A 17,943-nucleotide genomic window follows, 5' to 3' on the forward strand; every position below is an offset into this window, starting at 1 on the left:
AAACAAAACAGGTATTTTAATTATGGTTAAAAAAAAAAAAAACCATGATGAGATACTACTTCATATCCACTAGGGATGGCTATAACTAAAAAAATAATTTTAAAGTGCTGGCAAGTATGTAGAGACACCGAAGCCCTCATGCATTGCTGGGGAGAATGTAAAATAGTGCAGCCACTGTCATAAAACTGTCTGACAGTTCTTCAAACACTTAAAGCCATACCATATGACCCAGCAATTCCACTCCTAGCTGTATATCCAAGAGAAAGGAAAACATAAATCTACACAAAAACTTTTACACAAATATTTACAGCATCATTATTCATAACCAAAAAGTAGAAACAACTCAAACGTCCATCAATTGATGACTGGATAAATGCGGTAGCCAAACAACGGAATATTATTCAGCCACAGAAAGGAATGAAGTACTGATATATGTCATGACATCGACACCTTGAAAACACGATGCTAAATGAAAGAAGCCAGTCACAAAGGACCACATATTATCTGGTTCCACTGTATGAAATGTCCAGCACAGGCAAATCTATACAGATAAAAGGTAGATTCATGGCTGTCTAGAGCTAGAAGGATGGCAGGGTTGTGGAATGACGGCTGAGTTAGCAGGGCGTCTCTGCGGGGTGATGAAACTATTTAAAAACTGACTGCACAGATGGATGCACAGCTATATGAATGTACTAAAGCCATCGAAATATATACTTTAAGACAGCAAACTGTATGGTATATTAATTTACCTGAATAAAGCTGCTAAAAGGTAAATATAATAATAACAACAACAGGGGGGATATGTTCGATGGATTCCCTAGTCTCTACTGCTCATCCTGGAACTGTTTTCTATAAACCACTCATCTGAAGCACTAACACTGTATCACATTTTTTGGAAGAAACATAATCGAGCTTCATCTATAAATAATGTGACCCTGATTTACTGTTTCGTTTCTGTTTCTTTGCGTTTGCTGCTGGACTTTCTTATCAAGTCAATGATTCAGCTGCAGGGTGGTGGAACAGGCCAAAGGCCATGGGAAATCTCAGTCTGGGAACTGCCTCTGTGCACTACATATGGAAATTCCCCTTAGAGCTGGAGGGAATGCCCAGTCTCACTGGGAGGTGGCTCCTAGAAACCAGCTTCTCTCCCACTCGGGTGATGTGGCTTCTGTGGTGAGATGTCAGGTTGGAGAGAAGCACCCTATAACCTGAGAGCCGGCTGAGAGGACTGTCTACTGTCCTTCTGCACTTGCTGTTGTCAGTCTGCAGTGTCAGAGACTCCTGGGAAACGTTCCCATACCTCTTACAGCCTGCTGGCACTTTCACCTGCAAAACCTGCCTCACCAGGCTGGACAAGTTTCCCCGTGGAGAGGGCATGCTCTGACTCCCAGTCACAGAAAAATCAAAAGCAAGGCCTATGGTGACAGAGTTCCACTGCCAGCCAAATGCTATCACCTGCTGACCCACCATGAAGGAAACAGCTCCAAGCAGAACCCCCAACTTTCCTATGGCTCATCTACAAGCATAACCCCTGTTCTTTCAATCTGTTCAGAATCTTTCCCTTAACACTCAACTGCACTCTGAGGAAAGAAAGACTGCCAGCATCTTTCCTTTCTCCCAACCTGTAACTGTGACTCTGAGACCATTATCAGAAAGATACTCCTCCCTTCTCTGAGACACAGCCCCTGTAAAGTTTAATGGATAGATGTTTATTTTGTAAATGGAATGGATAAAGAAAACACACTACAGAAGGATAAATTTTAGAAGCCCCAGAAAATTCTCCTATACACAAGTTATAGCCAACCTGAATATTATTGGCCCATACTATGTATGATTCAAGAAATAACCAAAAAATTAACTATAGTCGCAGAATCCCTATCAGTAAAAAGTTCTATGGACAGCTAAACAATTGGAGCAAAAGCCAAAAGACTCCAGATGATTCTTCTAAATCTTTGCCTCAGCTTCTCTAGAGCTGAAGCCACTGAAAGCCATAGGCCACCTATGACCAGCTTAATAGAAAAAGGACTAGTACTGGACTTCCTAGGTGGCACAGTGGTTAAGAATCCATCTGGCAATGCAGGGGACATGAGTTTGAACCCTGCTCTGGGAAGATTCCACATGCCATGGGGCAACTAAGCCTGTGTGCCACAACTATTGAGCCCATGTGCCACAACTATTGAAGTCCACGTGCCTAGGGCCCGTGCTCCACAACAAGAGAAGCCACTACAATAAGGAGCCTGCGCACCACAATGAAGAGTAGCCCCCACTCTCAGAAACTAGAGAAAGCCTGTGTGCAGCAACAAAGACCCACGGCAGCCAATAAATAAATAAAATAAATTTATTAAAAAAAAATAAAAGAAAAAGAAAAAGGACTAGTACTTCCTTGTACCAGCCCTGCAATCACTTAATGCTACCTGTTTTAAGAATCTCTAAAGGTTGAGGATATGGATTTGGCCAAAATTTCTGCACAAGTCCCCTCTCTGCCCCGCCTGGAGCCACATCTCTAGGAGCAGATTCATGCTCGGGTCTCTTCAGTGTCACGTTCTATAAAACCCGCTAATTTACTTGCCTTCACCTAGAAAAATCAGCAAGTCACCCTGAAAGCTATGTCCCCATGGATTCACTGAAGTTCGATCCTACCTCTCTCAAGTCTTAATCCCAGATCTTAAGGATACAATGGAGCTCTTTGCAGGGTCTTTCTAATCCAACACGTACGTAACCTCCTCTTACATCCCATTAATCTGGGAAACTCTAAGGCTGACTGCGTTTATCTCCTCACTGAGCTAGCTAAAAAGGGACATGAGCTTTCAAGGAAACACTCCAATTCCACAAAACAGCAGCTCATTATCTAGGCCAGACTCTGTCAACTGAAGGAAAAGCATTATCTAAGGAAAGGTCTCCAAAGTGATCAAAGGCAAACCACTGAAAGACGATTAAGAGAATTTCTGTGATTAACTGGATATTGTAGATAACATACCAAATTCTTCTGAATTAGCAAGACCTCTATATGACTAGACTAAATCAAACACGTCAGAACTATGCCCAGGTGACACAGAAACCAAAACAGCCTTCAGTGATCTCCAAACACCTCTCAACAATTATCTCTAATATCCCAGAGTATCATAAACCTTTCTATGTACATGACAGGTGAAGGCATGCTCTAGGGCAGTGGTTCTCAACGCGGCAAGGAAGGATGATTTTGCCCCCTGGAGACATTTGGCAACATCTGGAGACATTCTCAGTTGTCACACCTGGAGGGTGCTTCTGGCCTCTTAACAGGTGGCATCTAGGGATGTTTCTAAACCCCTGCAATGCACACAACACTCCCCATAACAGAGAATCCTACTGCCAAGGCTGAGAAGCACTGCTCTAGGGACATTAACTCAATGACACGGCACACACCAAAGACCAACTGCCACTCAGAGCCTGTCACCTGATTCGGGAGGCAAGGTTCACGGCCTCCTTTTCTCAAAGCAACTACACGCGTCCAGGGCTGGGGTAGACCTTAATCATCGTCTGGGGTCTGAGACTCTCTTCTCAGAAGATGAAGCTGAGGGTCAGAGTCAAGAACACAGGGCAGGTCAGGGGTGGAAGCAAAACTGGACTCTGGGCCTCCCTCCCACCCACCACACTACCCCCATGTCAGTGCGAGTATGTGGAGGAGGGGCACAGGAGGCAGAGAAAGAAGGGGCCAGAAGCAGCGCTGGTCACTGACCCAGGGTGCTCTGGTGTCAACTCTGTGGAACTGTTATGTCCATGAAACATAAGCTGGATCCAGTCCTGCCACAAATCATCAACAATCAAAAAGTACTTTGGGGGCTTCCTAGGTGGCGCAGTGGTTGAGAATCTGCCTGCCAATGCAGGGGACAGGGGTTCGATCCCTGCTCCAGGAAGATCCCACATGCCGCGAAGCAACTAAGCCCGTGCACCACAACTATTAAGCCTGCGCTCTAGAGCCCATGAGCCACAACAAGAGAAGCCATGGCAATGAGGAGCCTACTCACCACAACTAAAAAGGAAGCCCGCACACAGCAAAAAAGACCCAACACAGCCAACAAAATAAATAAATGATTAAAAAAAAAAAAAGTAATTTGGGGGACTTCCCTGGTGGCGCAGTGGTTAGCACGTGGCCCTCTCACTGCCAGGGTCCAGGTCTCATGGTGCCTCGTGGTGCAACCCAAACAAAAACAAAAACAAAACAAAAAACAACAACAAAATCTTGATTCTGTAATCATTACCTAATATTGTTTGAATGAATAAACCCAGAAATAAGGGGCAAGGAGTGCAGTTATGACTTTCAAGTAGTCAAAAAGCAGGAAAAAGTAGTTAGAAAAATGTTTTTCACTTTCAAATTAAACAACTTAACCTTCACAGAGCTGTGATAACAACTGGCCATCTTCTAAGTTCTACGAAGGTGAATCAAAAATTATCTGCACTCTGGCTGTAAATTTATTTCAATTAACTTTTAGAAAAGACAAAATACATCATTTTTTGACATAATCTCCTTGCTTTTCAATACACTTTGTCCATCTGTCAACAAGCTTTCGTATTCCCTCATTAAAAAACGTTTTAGGCTGAGCTGTGAGCCACAAATGCACCGCAGTCTTCACTTCTTCATCAGAAGTGAATCTTCATCCTCATAAGGCTGCTTTCAGGGGACCAAACAGGTGAAAGTCCAATGGAGCAAGATGAGGACTATAGGGAGGATGCTTTAACACCTCAAAACGAAGTTTCTGCAGGTTGTGGACAGAAGTGTGTGGACGTGCACACCCTCAGACCACAAAAAATGAATCACTGCACGCTGCTCTTCTTTTGTGCAAATCCCGAGTGGAGCATCCATTTCTGCTGGCACCGCAGTTACAAATGAACTGATGTAACACGTGCACACCTGCACAGCGGTGACTGGGGAGACAGCAGCCTTGAACGGAAAGTGCTGATAAGACAGTGCGACCAACAGAAGTTTTAATATAACCGGAGTACAGATAATTTTTGACTCACCCTCCCGTATCTGTCCACTTATACAGTTGTTGAAAACAACTGCACCCCCCATGTGAAACAGGCCCTTGGTTTACAATGTGTTTCCACTTAACCATGGTCCAGCCACTTCACAACAACGTGTAAAGTGGTCCAAGCAGGTGTTATAAACATAATGAGGGAAACAAAGACCAGAGAATCTACATCCCAGGAAGTGGACTAGCTGGGCCTAAAAATCCAGACACTTTATATTACATGAATCTATTATTGGGACTTCCCTGGTGGTCCAGTGGGTAAGATTGCATGCTCCCAACACAGGGGGCCCGGGTCCGATCCCTGGTCAGGGAACTAGATCCCGCATGCCGCAAGTAAGACCTGGTACAGCCAAATAAATACACACTTTTTTTTTTTTAATCTATTATTAAGAACAGTGACTATGGATGAGTAAGAAATTTAATGATTTCAAGGTTTAAACAAATCCTTGACATCCAGTTTTTGCTTAGGATACAGTAAACTGAAAAGAGCTACACCTCCATTCTTTAACAGGGTAGGGTAGATAATTCGAAAAATCACAACTTATCTCAAACACATCAGAGTTGAGGCTGAAGATCAACCAACTGATATGAAAGATAAGAAAAGGCAGGTGCGTCGAGGAGAGATGTGAGGCAAGCACTTGCCCACCTGGGGCAGATGCTGGACGCCAGATGAGCCAGTCAGAAAAATCCAGCTACCAGGTGTAACAAATTGCCAGACGAGTGGAGGCCCAGGGCTGCTGGCCAGCAGAGGGGCTGGCTACAAAAGGAAGGGGAAAGGAGAGGGGCGACATGGGGGAGGAAATGGATCTGTTCCTCGTCTTCACGGTGGTGGTGACATGACTGCATGCATTTGTCAAAACTCACAGGACTGCAAAAAGGTGAGGAAAAGACTGTAATGGGTGAGTTTACTGTATATACACTTAAAAGAAGACTCCTTGTTTTAGGAGGCAGAGGATCTACCTGACAGCTAACCAAGGCATCTGCTGTACTGCCTATTCCCCGTGGAGCAGAGTCTTAGTATCTGAGACATGTAAGGCCCTGAGGCCTCTGTAGAGCAGCACTTTACTAAAACAACACAGTACCTACTCATCCCGTAAAACTCATCAGCACATAAGTGGAATGTGGACATGGCCGCTTTCCTACTCTTCATGAGGGAAAAACAAAGCCAAGTGGAGCTTGTCTGCTGGGCAACAGGCTGGCCTTACCCACTGGCGCACTGCCTCACCACTGCACACCAGCTGGCAGTTCAAGCAGCTCAAATTCACAACTCAGCAGAATGAAAAGTCATATACGTCACAGATTTTTGAGGTCCCTTGCAAAGAGCAGAAAATCTAATCATCAAATTTGTAAATACCTTCCGCTAAAAAAGACCTTTAAGGTCTCTTTTAAAAGGTGGAGCAGTCCCTCCACCAACTGAAGGTGCTATGATGAAAGTGCATAGGGACCTCCCTGGTGGCCCAGTGGATAAGACTCTTCACTCCCAATGTAGGGGGCCCGGGTTCAATCCCTGGTCGGAAAACTAGATCCTGCATGCCGCAACTAAGACCTGGTACAACCAAATAAATAATAAATAAACTTTTTTAAAAATGAAAGAAAAGTGCATAATGCCGTCCTCCAGCAGATAAAGTGTCAGGCCAAATCAGGACTGGCCTGGACAGCATCTGGGTCTCAACATCTGTCTGCCCCAGAGGAACATCACCAATTTTTAAGGGATTATGAAGAAATCATCTACACAAGATCTACTTCATCAAGATTTCAGAAGATGAATAAAAATAACATTTCCCTTCTCTTTAACAGCAGACAGTAGCACAGGATACAGCAGAGATGAAAGAGCAATGTAAAAAAAAAGTCATGGCACTATATTTAACTATTTCACTGACTTCAGAACAAAGAACCTTCATACTGGGAAACTGAGAAGAAGCGAGAGAGTAGCACAGACATATATATACTACCAACTGTAAAATAGTCAGTGGGAAGTTGTTGTATAACAAAGGGAGTCCAACTCGAGGATGGAAGATGCCTTAGAGGACTGGGGCAGGGAGGGTGGGGGGGACTCGAGGGGGGGGGCGTCAAGGAAGGGAGGGAATATGGGGATATGTGTATAAAAACAGTTGATTGAACCTGGTGTACCCCCAAAAAAATAAAATAAAATAATAAAAAAAAAAAAAAAAAAAAAAGAACCTTCATACTCACTAGCATATACCACCTACTATACGAAGATATTAGTATTAACTATTTCGTCATCTGGCTTTATCTTTTACAGCAGTTTTGCCACAGAATTCTAACTATAATCTCTGGGAATAATTTACTAAAGAGACAATGCAGGTTTTTAGAATTCTTTAATTACAATACCAAAACAACAGCAAGAGCTTAACTTAAGCTCTGCATAGGGCTTCTGCTTTACCTAGGCATTAGTAAATGATGAGGATTTCAAATTACAAAACTTACAGTTTTGACTTCTGTTGACGTAGAGAACTGAACAGAACATGCAAGCTCATCCTGTTCCCCAAGAAAAGTCATTCTTCCTCACTGATATTTATCAGAATCACCTGGGGTGATGTTCCACAACACACACCTGGTCCCTACCCCCATCTACAGAGTCAGCTCCTCCAGGGCGGGAGCCTGTTGGACACGTCCCTGAGAGGCGTTTATGCACGCACCACGACTGTGTCACTGCTCTGGAACACACTCCTGAAAGTCACTGAGTTTGAAGAGAATTACTCACTTGTTACGATGCCAGCCAGAGCAAAAACAAACTGATTTTCATCAGAATCCAGCTCCTTGACATCCCCATCCAGTGACTTCACAAAACTCTCCATTGTTTGACCAGTGATGTTGAAAAACTTCAAAGCTTTATCCTGAAAGTTTAGAAATGAAAAATGTCACACCCTTTCACAGATATTACTAGAAAAACACTTTCAAAGTGCAGGACACAGAAGAAAGACTCCAGTTTTAATTACAGAAGCAATATTTTAAAATCTATTCCCTCATTAAAACTCCCATTGAAAAGATCAGGAAAAAAAAAGAAGTTTGGGGCATGTAGAAAAATTACGCTGCAGGCTGATGGCAAAATAAAAACACATATGGGAAACAGTTCAAATCTATACAATGACTGGACTTCCTAGGTGGCGCAGTGGTAAAGAATCCACCTGATAATGCAGGGGACACGGGTTCGAGCCCTACCCTGGGAAGATTCCACATGCCACGGAGCAACTAAGCCCGTGCGCCACAACTATTGAGCCTGTGCTCTAGAGCACGTGAGCCACAACTACTGAGCCCATGTGCTGCAACTATTGAAGCCCACGCACCTAGGGCCAGTGCTCCACAACAAGAAAAGCCACTACAATGAGGAGCCTGCACACCACAATCAAGAGTAGCCCCCGCTCACAGCAACTAGAGAAAGCCCGTGTGCAGCAACGAAGACCCAACGCAGCCAATAAATAAAATAAATAAATAAATTTATAAAAAAAAAAAAATCTATACAATGATAGAAGCATTGGGATGAATTCACCCGAAAATACACTAGAAATATACTAGAAAAAGATGTGCTCTGTTCTAGGCATGAAACCAGAGGTTTTCAAATAAAATCTTAACTGAAACCTCAACACACAAAAGACAGTGAACAGGCTCATCTGACAGTTTGTTTTCATTCCTTGGCAAAAAGAGTTTCCAAGTTCACGGAACCTTGAAAGCGTTTCCTTGGGGGTTGGGGGGAAGGGTTCTAAGGAACAGTTTGAAACCAGTGCATTTACAAATGGCACAAGGGAACTGCGTGGGGTGATATAAATACCCTAAGACTGGATTTGGGGGATGATCACACACCTCCAAAAATTAGCTAAAAAGCACTAAGTTGAGGCTTCCCTGGTGGCACAGTGGTTAAGAATCCGCCTGCCAATGCAGGGGACACCGATTCGAGCCCTGGGCTGGGAAGATCCCATATGCCGTGAAGCAACTAAGCCCATGCACCACAACTACTGAGCCTGAGCTCTAGAGCCCGTGAGCCACATCTATTGAGTCCAATGTGCTGCAACTACTGAAGACCAGATGCCTAGAGCCCGTGCTCTGCAACAAGAGAAGCCACCACAATGAGAAGCCCACACACCACAATGAAGAGTACCCCCCACTCACTGCAACTAGAGATAGCCCGTGTGCAGCAGCAAAGACCCAATGCAGCCAATCAATAAATAAATAAATAATTTTTAAAAATAAGTAAATAAACAAAACCACCCCCCAAAAACAACACTAAGTTGTACACTTACAAAAATGAATTTTATGATAGTTAAGTTATACCTTAAGAAAGCTCAATAAACTTCAGGATACATTTAGTCCCTCCAGCACTTTTATTTCTGCAAAACACGAGTAACGTGCTACTGGCCTCCCGCCAACCATCTGCCCTTGACATTTATTTCCATTCAGGACCACACGACCCTCCCAGAGTCAAGGCACAGTCCTCCTGGGTTCCTCTCATCCTCAGCCGTTACCAGTCCTGCCTCAATCACACATCTCTCCCACTTTCCATCCCCCTGCTCTGCTGCGGGGTCGCTTCCTGGCCAGTCTCCACCCAAACAACCCCACCCTCCCTCCATCCTCACTCACTGTCAGGTTAAGCTGCCCCATTTCTCCTCCTGTCCTACCCCTTTTTCATTCAAAAAGCCTTAAGGAATCCCATCCTAGCACCCACTGGACAAGTCATCAACCTGGCCTTTAAGGTCTCCCAAAATCACAGCCCACCCTACCTGTACCACACTAGCCCTCCACCCGGTGTCAGATGACCCACATGCTTTCCCTGTGTCTCACTCCAGGTCTCTGACTACACTACTTCTCTCCTCCGAAGCGACCCGCTTCACTTCCTGCCACTGCTGCCTACGCAGGTTAATCAAGGTTCATTTCAAATCTCTCTTCCTCTGTGAAGTTCCTTGATGTGTGTGTACATGCACGTGCTATTAACGTATATATAATAAATAACATATAACAGGCTATTAAATATTATACTACCCCTGGAATAACATAGTAAAAGCACTTTAAACTTTGTTAATGCATATAACTGTCAAGTAATAACACTGACGTGGAACTATCTCCACAAACACCACACAGGTTCTGGCAGAGAAGGGATCTTATTTCATTCATTTTTCATATTCCCTGGAGACCAGTTATAGTGGGCCCTACACGGGTGGTATTCCAAGACTATTTGATGAACAAAAGAAACAGATTTGGTCTGTAGGCGCCTTAACAGACGCACTGTGTCCTCTAAGTTACACAAGCACTAATCGACGATTCCAGACAGCCCACGGGTGTGCTTACTCCTCCCAGGATGGCCTTGACCACTTCCTCACTGCTGGAGACACCCCACAAAATGGTACAGGCTGCTGCGCCCATTTCTGTACAGTACTCTGCCTGCTGCAGGAGTTGCTGTTTTGCTTCATTCAGCTGCTGTCGAAGAGCCAGTTTCTCCTGAAATCAAAACAAAATAAAATCAGAAAAATGGAGAGCATTCAACCTCAAAATATCTCTACTGTGTTTCCTCTTTCGAAGACATCTCTGAAGAAGAGAAATGCACATGGAATGTAGTGAGCACTTGGCAAGTGAAAGCTAGCCCTTCCAGAGGCATAACCCATAATGTATTTTTAAATTTCAGAGGCAAAAATAGTGCTCACAGAAAAGAACATACTACTGCATCAGAGTTTATAAACACTGCCAAAGACTTGAATTCATCTTCTTTTAAGTAAGATGGAAAATGAGGCCTCTCAGGTCCCAAGTGGCTACGCCCAGGGCAGCACCAGCTAGGACACCTGAAGAAAGTGACAAACGCACACAGCAGTCCACACGTGGAGCAACATTTCTAATAAAGGAAATGCCACCGCCAAGTGGCTCGTTCCACTCTAAAAACGCCAAGCAACACAGCCAAGACCAGGCAGCGAAGATGGGAGCGGAGGCAGGAGAGGAATGAGAAGGAGGGCCTCCTGGGCGTGCCCTGACCCAGCAAGCTAAGCACCAGCGTAGCAAGAAGATGGAGGCCAGGCAAGATTTCTCAGCCTCCCACCAGCACTGGGCTTCTGAAGCCAGGGCTCTTAGTAAGTGAACTATCCCCGCCCCCACCATGTGGCCTCTGACCACACAAGCACTCCTAAAGGTTCCCCTTCAGGTGGGTCTCAGTGATGCGGGGCTTCCTGTTCTCCCCAACCGTCAACACCAGTTTCACTATTCCTTGTTACCTGAAGTTCCCTTAAGAGATGAGAGCATTTCCTTTCTTATTAATAACAGGTAAACTTAAAAATACAAAAACCTAAACTCATTTATATCGAAGTATAACAAGCTCAACAGACCACAGGGCTGAAGCATATGAGATGTTTTAGGCTTTTCTTCCACAGAGGTGAGTGCAGGAGAAGTACAGTGGAGGGGCTTTTCGCCTAGCGGAGAACAGGGAGCAGTCGACCACGAGGCAAACCTTGCAGACTTCATAACTCACCTAGGGTGGCCTATCGTATCTACCTGGGGACGATGCACTTGGTATACAGAGCATCATACACGTTCACACACACAGCCATATTTACTGCAGGAGAAGAATGTTCACTGAGCCTACGGCACACGCTAAAGCTGCTTTACGTGATTTATTAATTCTGGGATTTCAATATCTGACTTCATTGCAACAGTTGCCTGGATTCCTAGATTCACGCTTCAGCCACTCAAGCCAAGGTGACATATGCAAAAACTGTATCACAGCATTTCCTTCAGAATTCTAGCTTTTCTCACAACTGAAGTAGGCTGCATTCTGATTAGTCTGGTTATGGTGGATCTTCTGTAAGATCAACAAGAACTGTTGAGAATGACCGTCAGAACTGTCTTCTATGGTCACGTTTGGTGGTTGCAGGCAAATATGCCCTGACATAGGGCTGCACAAATAATATAATAACATCAAGAGGAATTCAAAGAAAATAATTCCATTCACAATAACACCAAAAATGAGAAAATACTTGGCAACAAATTTAAGAAAATTAAATTTGTATAGTAAAAACTACAAAGAAATGCGATATTTCTTAAAACAATTTCTTCAAACTATTAGTTTCTTAAAACTATTGTTGAGAAAAAGTAAAGATCCAAATAAATGGAAAGATATACCATGTTCAAGGGTTGGAAGATTCAATATTAATAAGATGGTAATTTTCCCCAAATTGATCTACAGATTCAACACAACCCCTATCAAAATTTCAGCAGGCTTTTTTGCACAAAGCAATCATCCGATTCTAAAATTCATATGGAAATACAAAAAAAAAAGTTTGAAAACAAAAGACAATATTAGCGGACTAGCTCGACCTGACTTTAAAAAAAAAAAAAAACTTACAATAAAGCTACAGTAAACAAACCAGTGTGGTACTGGCATAAGGATAAACACGCAGATCAATGAAACACTGACATTTATGGCAACTGATTTTTTAAAAGCTGCCAAGGCAACTCAATAGAAAAAGTAATCTTTTCCATTGATGCTGAAACAACTGGATATTCATACATGAAAAAAAAAAAAAAGACTCAAAATGAATCATAGATCTAAATGTAAAATTTCTAGAAGAAAACCTCTGTGACCTTGGATTAGGAAAATATTTATTAGCTATCACAACAAAATCATAATCCATTAAAAAATTATAAGTTGATAGGAATTCCCTGGTGGGCCAGTGGTTAGGACTCGGTGCTTTCACTGCTAGGGCTCAGCTTCAATCCTTGGTCCAGGAACTAAGATCTCACAAGCAGCACAGTTCAGCCAAAAAAAAAAATTATAAATTGAACTTCATCAAAATTTAAAACTTTTACTCTTCAAAAGACACCAGTAAGAAAGTAGAAAGACAAACCATGGACTAAAAGAAAATATTTCCATATCTTAAAAAGGATTTATAATGAAGAATGAGAACTCTTACAACTCAAAAACAAGACAAATTAAATTAAAAATAGGCAAAAGATTTAAACATTTAACCAAAGAAAATATATAAATGGATAACAAACACACAAAAAAGATGTTCAACAAAATTAATCATGAGGAAAATGCAAATTAAAAACACAATGAGATACCATGGATACCCACTAAAATGGCTAAAATCTAAAAGACCAACAATACCGTGGACAACCATAGGCAAAAAAAAAAAGAAAAGAAAAAAGAAAAAGAAAAAGAAAAAGAAAAAAATGACCCTCAATGTAAGTTCACACTTTATACAAAAATTAACTCAAAATGAATCATGAACGTAATATATAAAAATATAAAACTGTAAAAAAAAACAAGAAAATCTTTGGGACCTAGGGTTAGGTGAAAAGTTCTTAGACATAACAAAAAGTATAATCCATGAAAACAAAAATCAACAAGTTGAACTTTATCCAAATTTAAAATTTCTGCTCTATGAAAGATGCTGTGAGGAAGAAGGAAAGACCAGCTACAGACTGGGAGGAAATATCTGCAGACCATATATCCAATAAAGGACTTTTACCTAGAACACATCAAGAACGCTTTAACAGTTAAAAAAAATCCAAGTAGAAGTACTGCACAGGAGAGAATATACAGACAACAAATAAGCACACGAAAAGATGCTCACCGTCATCAGCCAACAGGGAAATGCAAATTAAAACTACAGCACATCTATCAGAGCAGCTAAAATAAAAAACAGTGAGAACACCAAATGCTAATTAGGATGTGGAGGAAGTGAATTCCTCATGCATTGCTGGTGACAATGTAAAATGTATAGCCATTCTGGAAAACAATTTGGTAATTTCTTACAAAACTAAACACACACTTACCACACAACCCAGTAACTGCACCTTTGGGCATTTATCCCAGAGAAATGAAAACATAAATTCATACAAAAACCTATACACAGATGTTCATAACACCTGCATTCATAATAGTAAAAAAAAAAAGTGGAAACAACCCAAATGTCCTTCAATGGGAGAATATTTAAACCGTGGTATTTCCATACCTTGGGATACTACACAGCAATGAAAAGTAATAAACTATTAACGCATGAAACAACTTGGAAGGACCTGAGTGCTCTATAGGCTCAATTATTCCATTTTTATGACATTCTTGAAATAAAATTAGAGAGAGAACCTGTGGGAACCATAAGGGCAGGCGTGGGAACCGGGTGGGCGTGGCTACACTGGAGTAGCGTGACGGGTCTTTGCTGTGATGCAACAGTTCTGTGTGTTGAGTGTGGAAGCGAGTTCATGAATCTAATGTGATAAACTGCACAGAACTATGTTCACACACATAAATGAGTGCATGCAAAACTGGTGAAACACAAGTCCAGGTAAAGCTGGTGAAAGCTTCCCAAGCTCTGCGGATGGCACCAGCGCCACTTTCCTGGTTTACACTGTACTGTGCCTGTGAAAGCTATTACCACTGGAGGGAACTAGGCAAAGGGTATTGGACTTCCCTGGACTTTTTGCAACTTTCTGTGAATCTGTAATTATTTCAAAAAATGTCTTAACTAAAACACAAACTGGATTGGGGTGATAGTTGTACAACTGCATAAATTCACTAAGTTATAAAACTGTACTTTTACAACAGATGAATTTTATGGTATACAAAATATACCTCAATAAAGCTTTTTTTAAAAAAGAAACAATAATCAAACCCTGATATATTTACCTAAAGCAAATACTCACGTATGACAGGGTATCAAGCACAAATTTTCAAGATTCCTTCAAAATCTTTGTGTAGTTCATTTCTGATTTTAACTGAACTATACTATCAGTTAATTTTTCTTTAAAAAGTTTCCTGAAATAATATATAATGTTTGCAACAACTTCTGGTTTATTATCACAAAAGTAGCAACTCTTCCTAATAAATTAAAAATAACAGATAACAAAAAAATAGCATTCCATATTTAAGTTAGTTTACTGATTATGAAAGCTGCTGCCCTAAGAAAATACACAGAGAGGATGAAGCCATAGGTACGGAAACGTGTCTCCTTGGAGAGAACGCGGTGACTCTGCCTGTTGTCTGTGACAAGTCCACGCACAGTGGGAAGCCAGGCACTAAAAGCTCTGCCAGCAGAGACGTTGTGGAAAGCCTCAACTAACCTTACAGTAGCAGCACAGTCCCTTCAAAAAGCAATTCAGATATCCTTCACTGGCGCTTTCTTCTCTCAAGTTCAAAGGCTGCTATCGCCAGGACTCTCGCGGCCCACTCCTTAGATCACATCAAGGCCCAACGGGCTCCTCCATTGACCCCATTCGATCGTCACTGAGTAAACACCTCAACAGAGGGCACAAACCAAGCTTTCCTTGTCCCAGTGGCTAACCTCTAGAAGATCAAGCACTGCTTCTCACCCAGCACACTCCTTTATAATGGTGAGTCCACACCTTGTTTTCTGATCTTTCCTAACATGCCAGATTCAGTGACGTCTGCCTCTTCCCAAAATGAAGTACTTACTAGCAATACTCTAATTTAGGACCTAGCTCTGGATTCTCTCCTAGTTCCTCAACTCTAAAGAAAGCTTACAGAATAAGAAAAGGAAAAGACAAAAAAATTTTTTAAAAATTTTTTAATAAAATAAACTTCCAGACTCCAGCCTCACAATCTGCACAGACCTGGGCAGAAAAGGCCACAGAAAAGGCAACTGCCAGTTCCCTATGGAGACAGGGCCCTGTCATGGCAAACTTGCAGGGGCTCTAATCTGTATGAAATAAACAGGAAACTAAACTGGAAATAGGAAATAGTTTAACCTAAAATACTCCCACTTTTTCACTAAGGTCAAAGTGTCTGGGCAATGACATGTTGGTGACCTGCCACTACTTTACCACAGCCATTTCTTCCTTTATTTTGGCACTTTCTCAGAATGGCTTATTTTTAAGCATTACATCTAAAATGCTAGCAAAACATGCATTTTTTCCCTATGTTTATTGATTAAAAAAATAGAAAACCTAAGATTCTGCCCAATTTGAGCTTCAGCCTTAACAAGGATATCTCAACATTTTAAGGAGCACAGAATCCATGGACTGCATTGTTCTCATTTATCAAATTCCTTTTTGCCTGCTGGTCAACTTCTTTCAGACAAGAAAACTTTTAGGTCCAGACAAAGTAACCATGTGTCCATCTCAGTATATCATCATCGAAATAAACATGACTGAGCTAAAATTTCAGCTTTCAGTACGTGACACTCAACCTAACTCAGTTTTGAGACTAAAACTCTTTCCCGACCTTCTCTACTTGCTCGATATTAAAGTCTACACAGTCCATCTCTCCATCAGTCTGGAAGGACACTTGAGTCATCAAGGAGAAAAGCTGCCACAGCTTCCAGTTCTTTGACGAAACCTCAGATGCCTGGCCTTCTGGCCAAGCGTCTGCAATTTCAAGTTGCTGGAGCATTCGTTGCCTCCCTGGGAGCTGCAGCTTTCTATAAGTTTGCTGTGGCTGAACCAAGAAAGAAGGCACACGCAGATCTCTACAGAACTTCCATGAAAGATTTTAAGGTGATGAGGAAGGCAGCTACCCTTCAGAGCGCAAAATGATTTTGGAATGCAAAGGTCTTTGGGTTGAGTTCCATGGAAGTTTGTCTCTTACCTGTGCTCCTAAACTATGAAACTATGAATATCTGGGCTAAGGAATAGTTTTTCTTGAGAAATAAACAATTAACAAATACGTGGGGAAAAAACAAAGTCTATACAAAATCCACCAGTTCTGGAAAACCTCCACTGCAGCTACCAATATTCAGAACTCCTCCACACAAAGAGGCCGTATAAAACAAAGCTTAGCACACAGCGGTGGGACCTTGGACCAGGCTCCTAACATTCCCACAGGTGAACAGCACCTGCTGACCCATGGGAGAAACAAGTGAGGTGCATGGACAGCTGCTGACCACCTGCCAGCACGCAATTAACAACACATCTAGCTGCTGTCACTAGTACTAGTACTATGTTACTGCTCAAAAACAAAAATACATCCAAGCTCCAAATTTCAGCACAAGTGGCAGAATAGTTCCAGTTTTATAGAAGAAAAAAGGAAATAATTTATTCTGTGCCAAAAAATGTGTAATTTTTAAGAAATATTAGTCTCCCCAAATATTAAAATGAAACTGGTTACTTCTAAAATATCAGTCAGTGGTCTCCTAGGTTAATTACAAATATCTCCATTTAGTATACCCACCTCTAACTATAAATTACCTGCATGACTTTTTCAAGATTATTATATTATGAATTTTAATAACTTGGATTGGTCTTTTAAACATAGAATTAACAGTGACTACTAAAAGGCACCAAGTAAATAGTCCCCCACATTAAATGGTTGTAAAATTCCAATGATCAACTATTTTCCAACCCATTCAGAATAAATACGTTTAAAAATACAACATCTTGAGGCTTCAGGGCTAGACTGTGGCCAGCACCACTCTGCAGCCACAGCCCCCGTGAGCATCGTACCTTCTTCTCTCTCACGTTGTCCACTTGCACAGACTCCAGGCGGGCTTTAAAGTGCTCACAATCCAGTCTCAGCTGCTCTAACTCTTGCTCTTTGCTTTCCAGGTCTAGAAGAGACATAAGAATACTCAGTATTTCAAGTCACTAATCTCTCCTGAGCAACCATTTTGCTTCACCTTCTCTTAGGAAAATCTGATTTCTTAGGTAGGATTATTCACATAACCAGTCCTTGAATAATAATATTCTAAAAGTCCTGCCTTGTAAGTTTTTGTCAGTTTTTTGCCTGTGGCAAAAAGCACCTTTTTTGTTTTCTGTTTTACGTTTTTAAGACTTCATTTCACTGCCAGACTTGCACTCCAGGTGTTAAGAAAGCGTGTTATTTACAGGTGGAAGGCAGGGCTGAGCGGCCCAACTGCCTCGCGACACAGCCTTGCATCTGCGCCATAAGAAGCAGAAGGCAGCTCAGGGAAGAGACGGCGCCAGCCGGGCTGATTCACAAGGCTGGTCTCGCCCACTGGCAGGCTGACTCCATGGGAACAGC

The 17,943-nt window shown here is 42.1% G+C and overlaps 1 protein-coding gene across 16 annotated transcripts in view; it reads right to left on the reverse strand.

The window, feature by feature from the left end:
- The window catches only part of HSF2BP (heat shock transcription factor 2 binding protein), an 84,287-nt gene that overhangs the window by 51,157 nt on the left and 15,187 nt on the right, over positions 1-17,943 (reverse strand). For all 16 annotated transcript variants that reach the window (XR_009047644.1, XM_057696131.1, XM_057696130.1 and 13 more), the window contains exons 4-6: positions 17,406-17,509; positions 10,311-10,460; positions 7,735-7,867 (exon numbers count right to left, since the gene is read on the reverse strand). Coding sequence is in view for 15 of the 16 variants with exons in the window: in XM_057696131.1 (XP_057552114.1) it covers positions 7,735-7,867; positions 10,311-10,460; positions 17,406-17,509 (387 nt within the window). In the remaining variant the exon portion in view is untranslated. The remainder of the gene's footprint in view (positions 1-7,734; positions 7,868-10,310; positions 10,461-17,405; positions 17,510-17,943) is intronic.

The sequence above is a fragment of the Hippopotamus amphibius genome, chromosome 10 (genome assembly GCF_030028045.1).
Source record: "Hippopotamus amphibius kiboko isolate mHipAmp2 chromosome 10, mHipAmp2.hap2, whole genome shotgun sequence".
Classification (NCBI taxonomy): Eukaryota; Metazoa; Chordata; class Mammalia; order Artiodactyla; family Hippopotamidae; genus Hippopotamus; species Hippopotamus amphibius.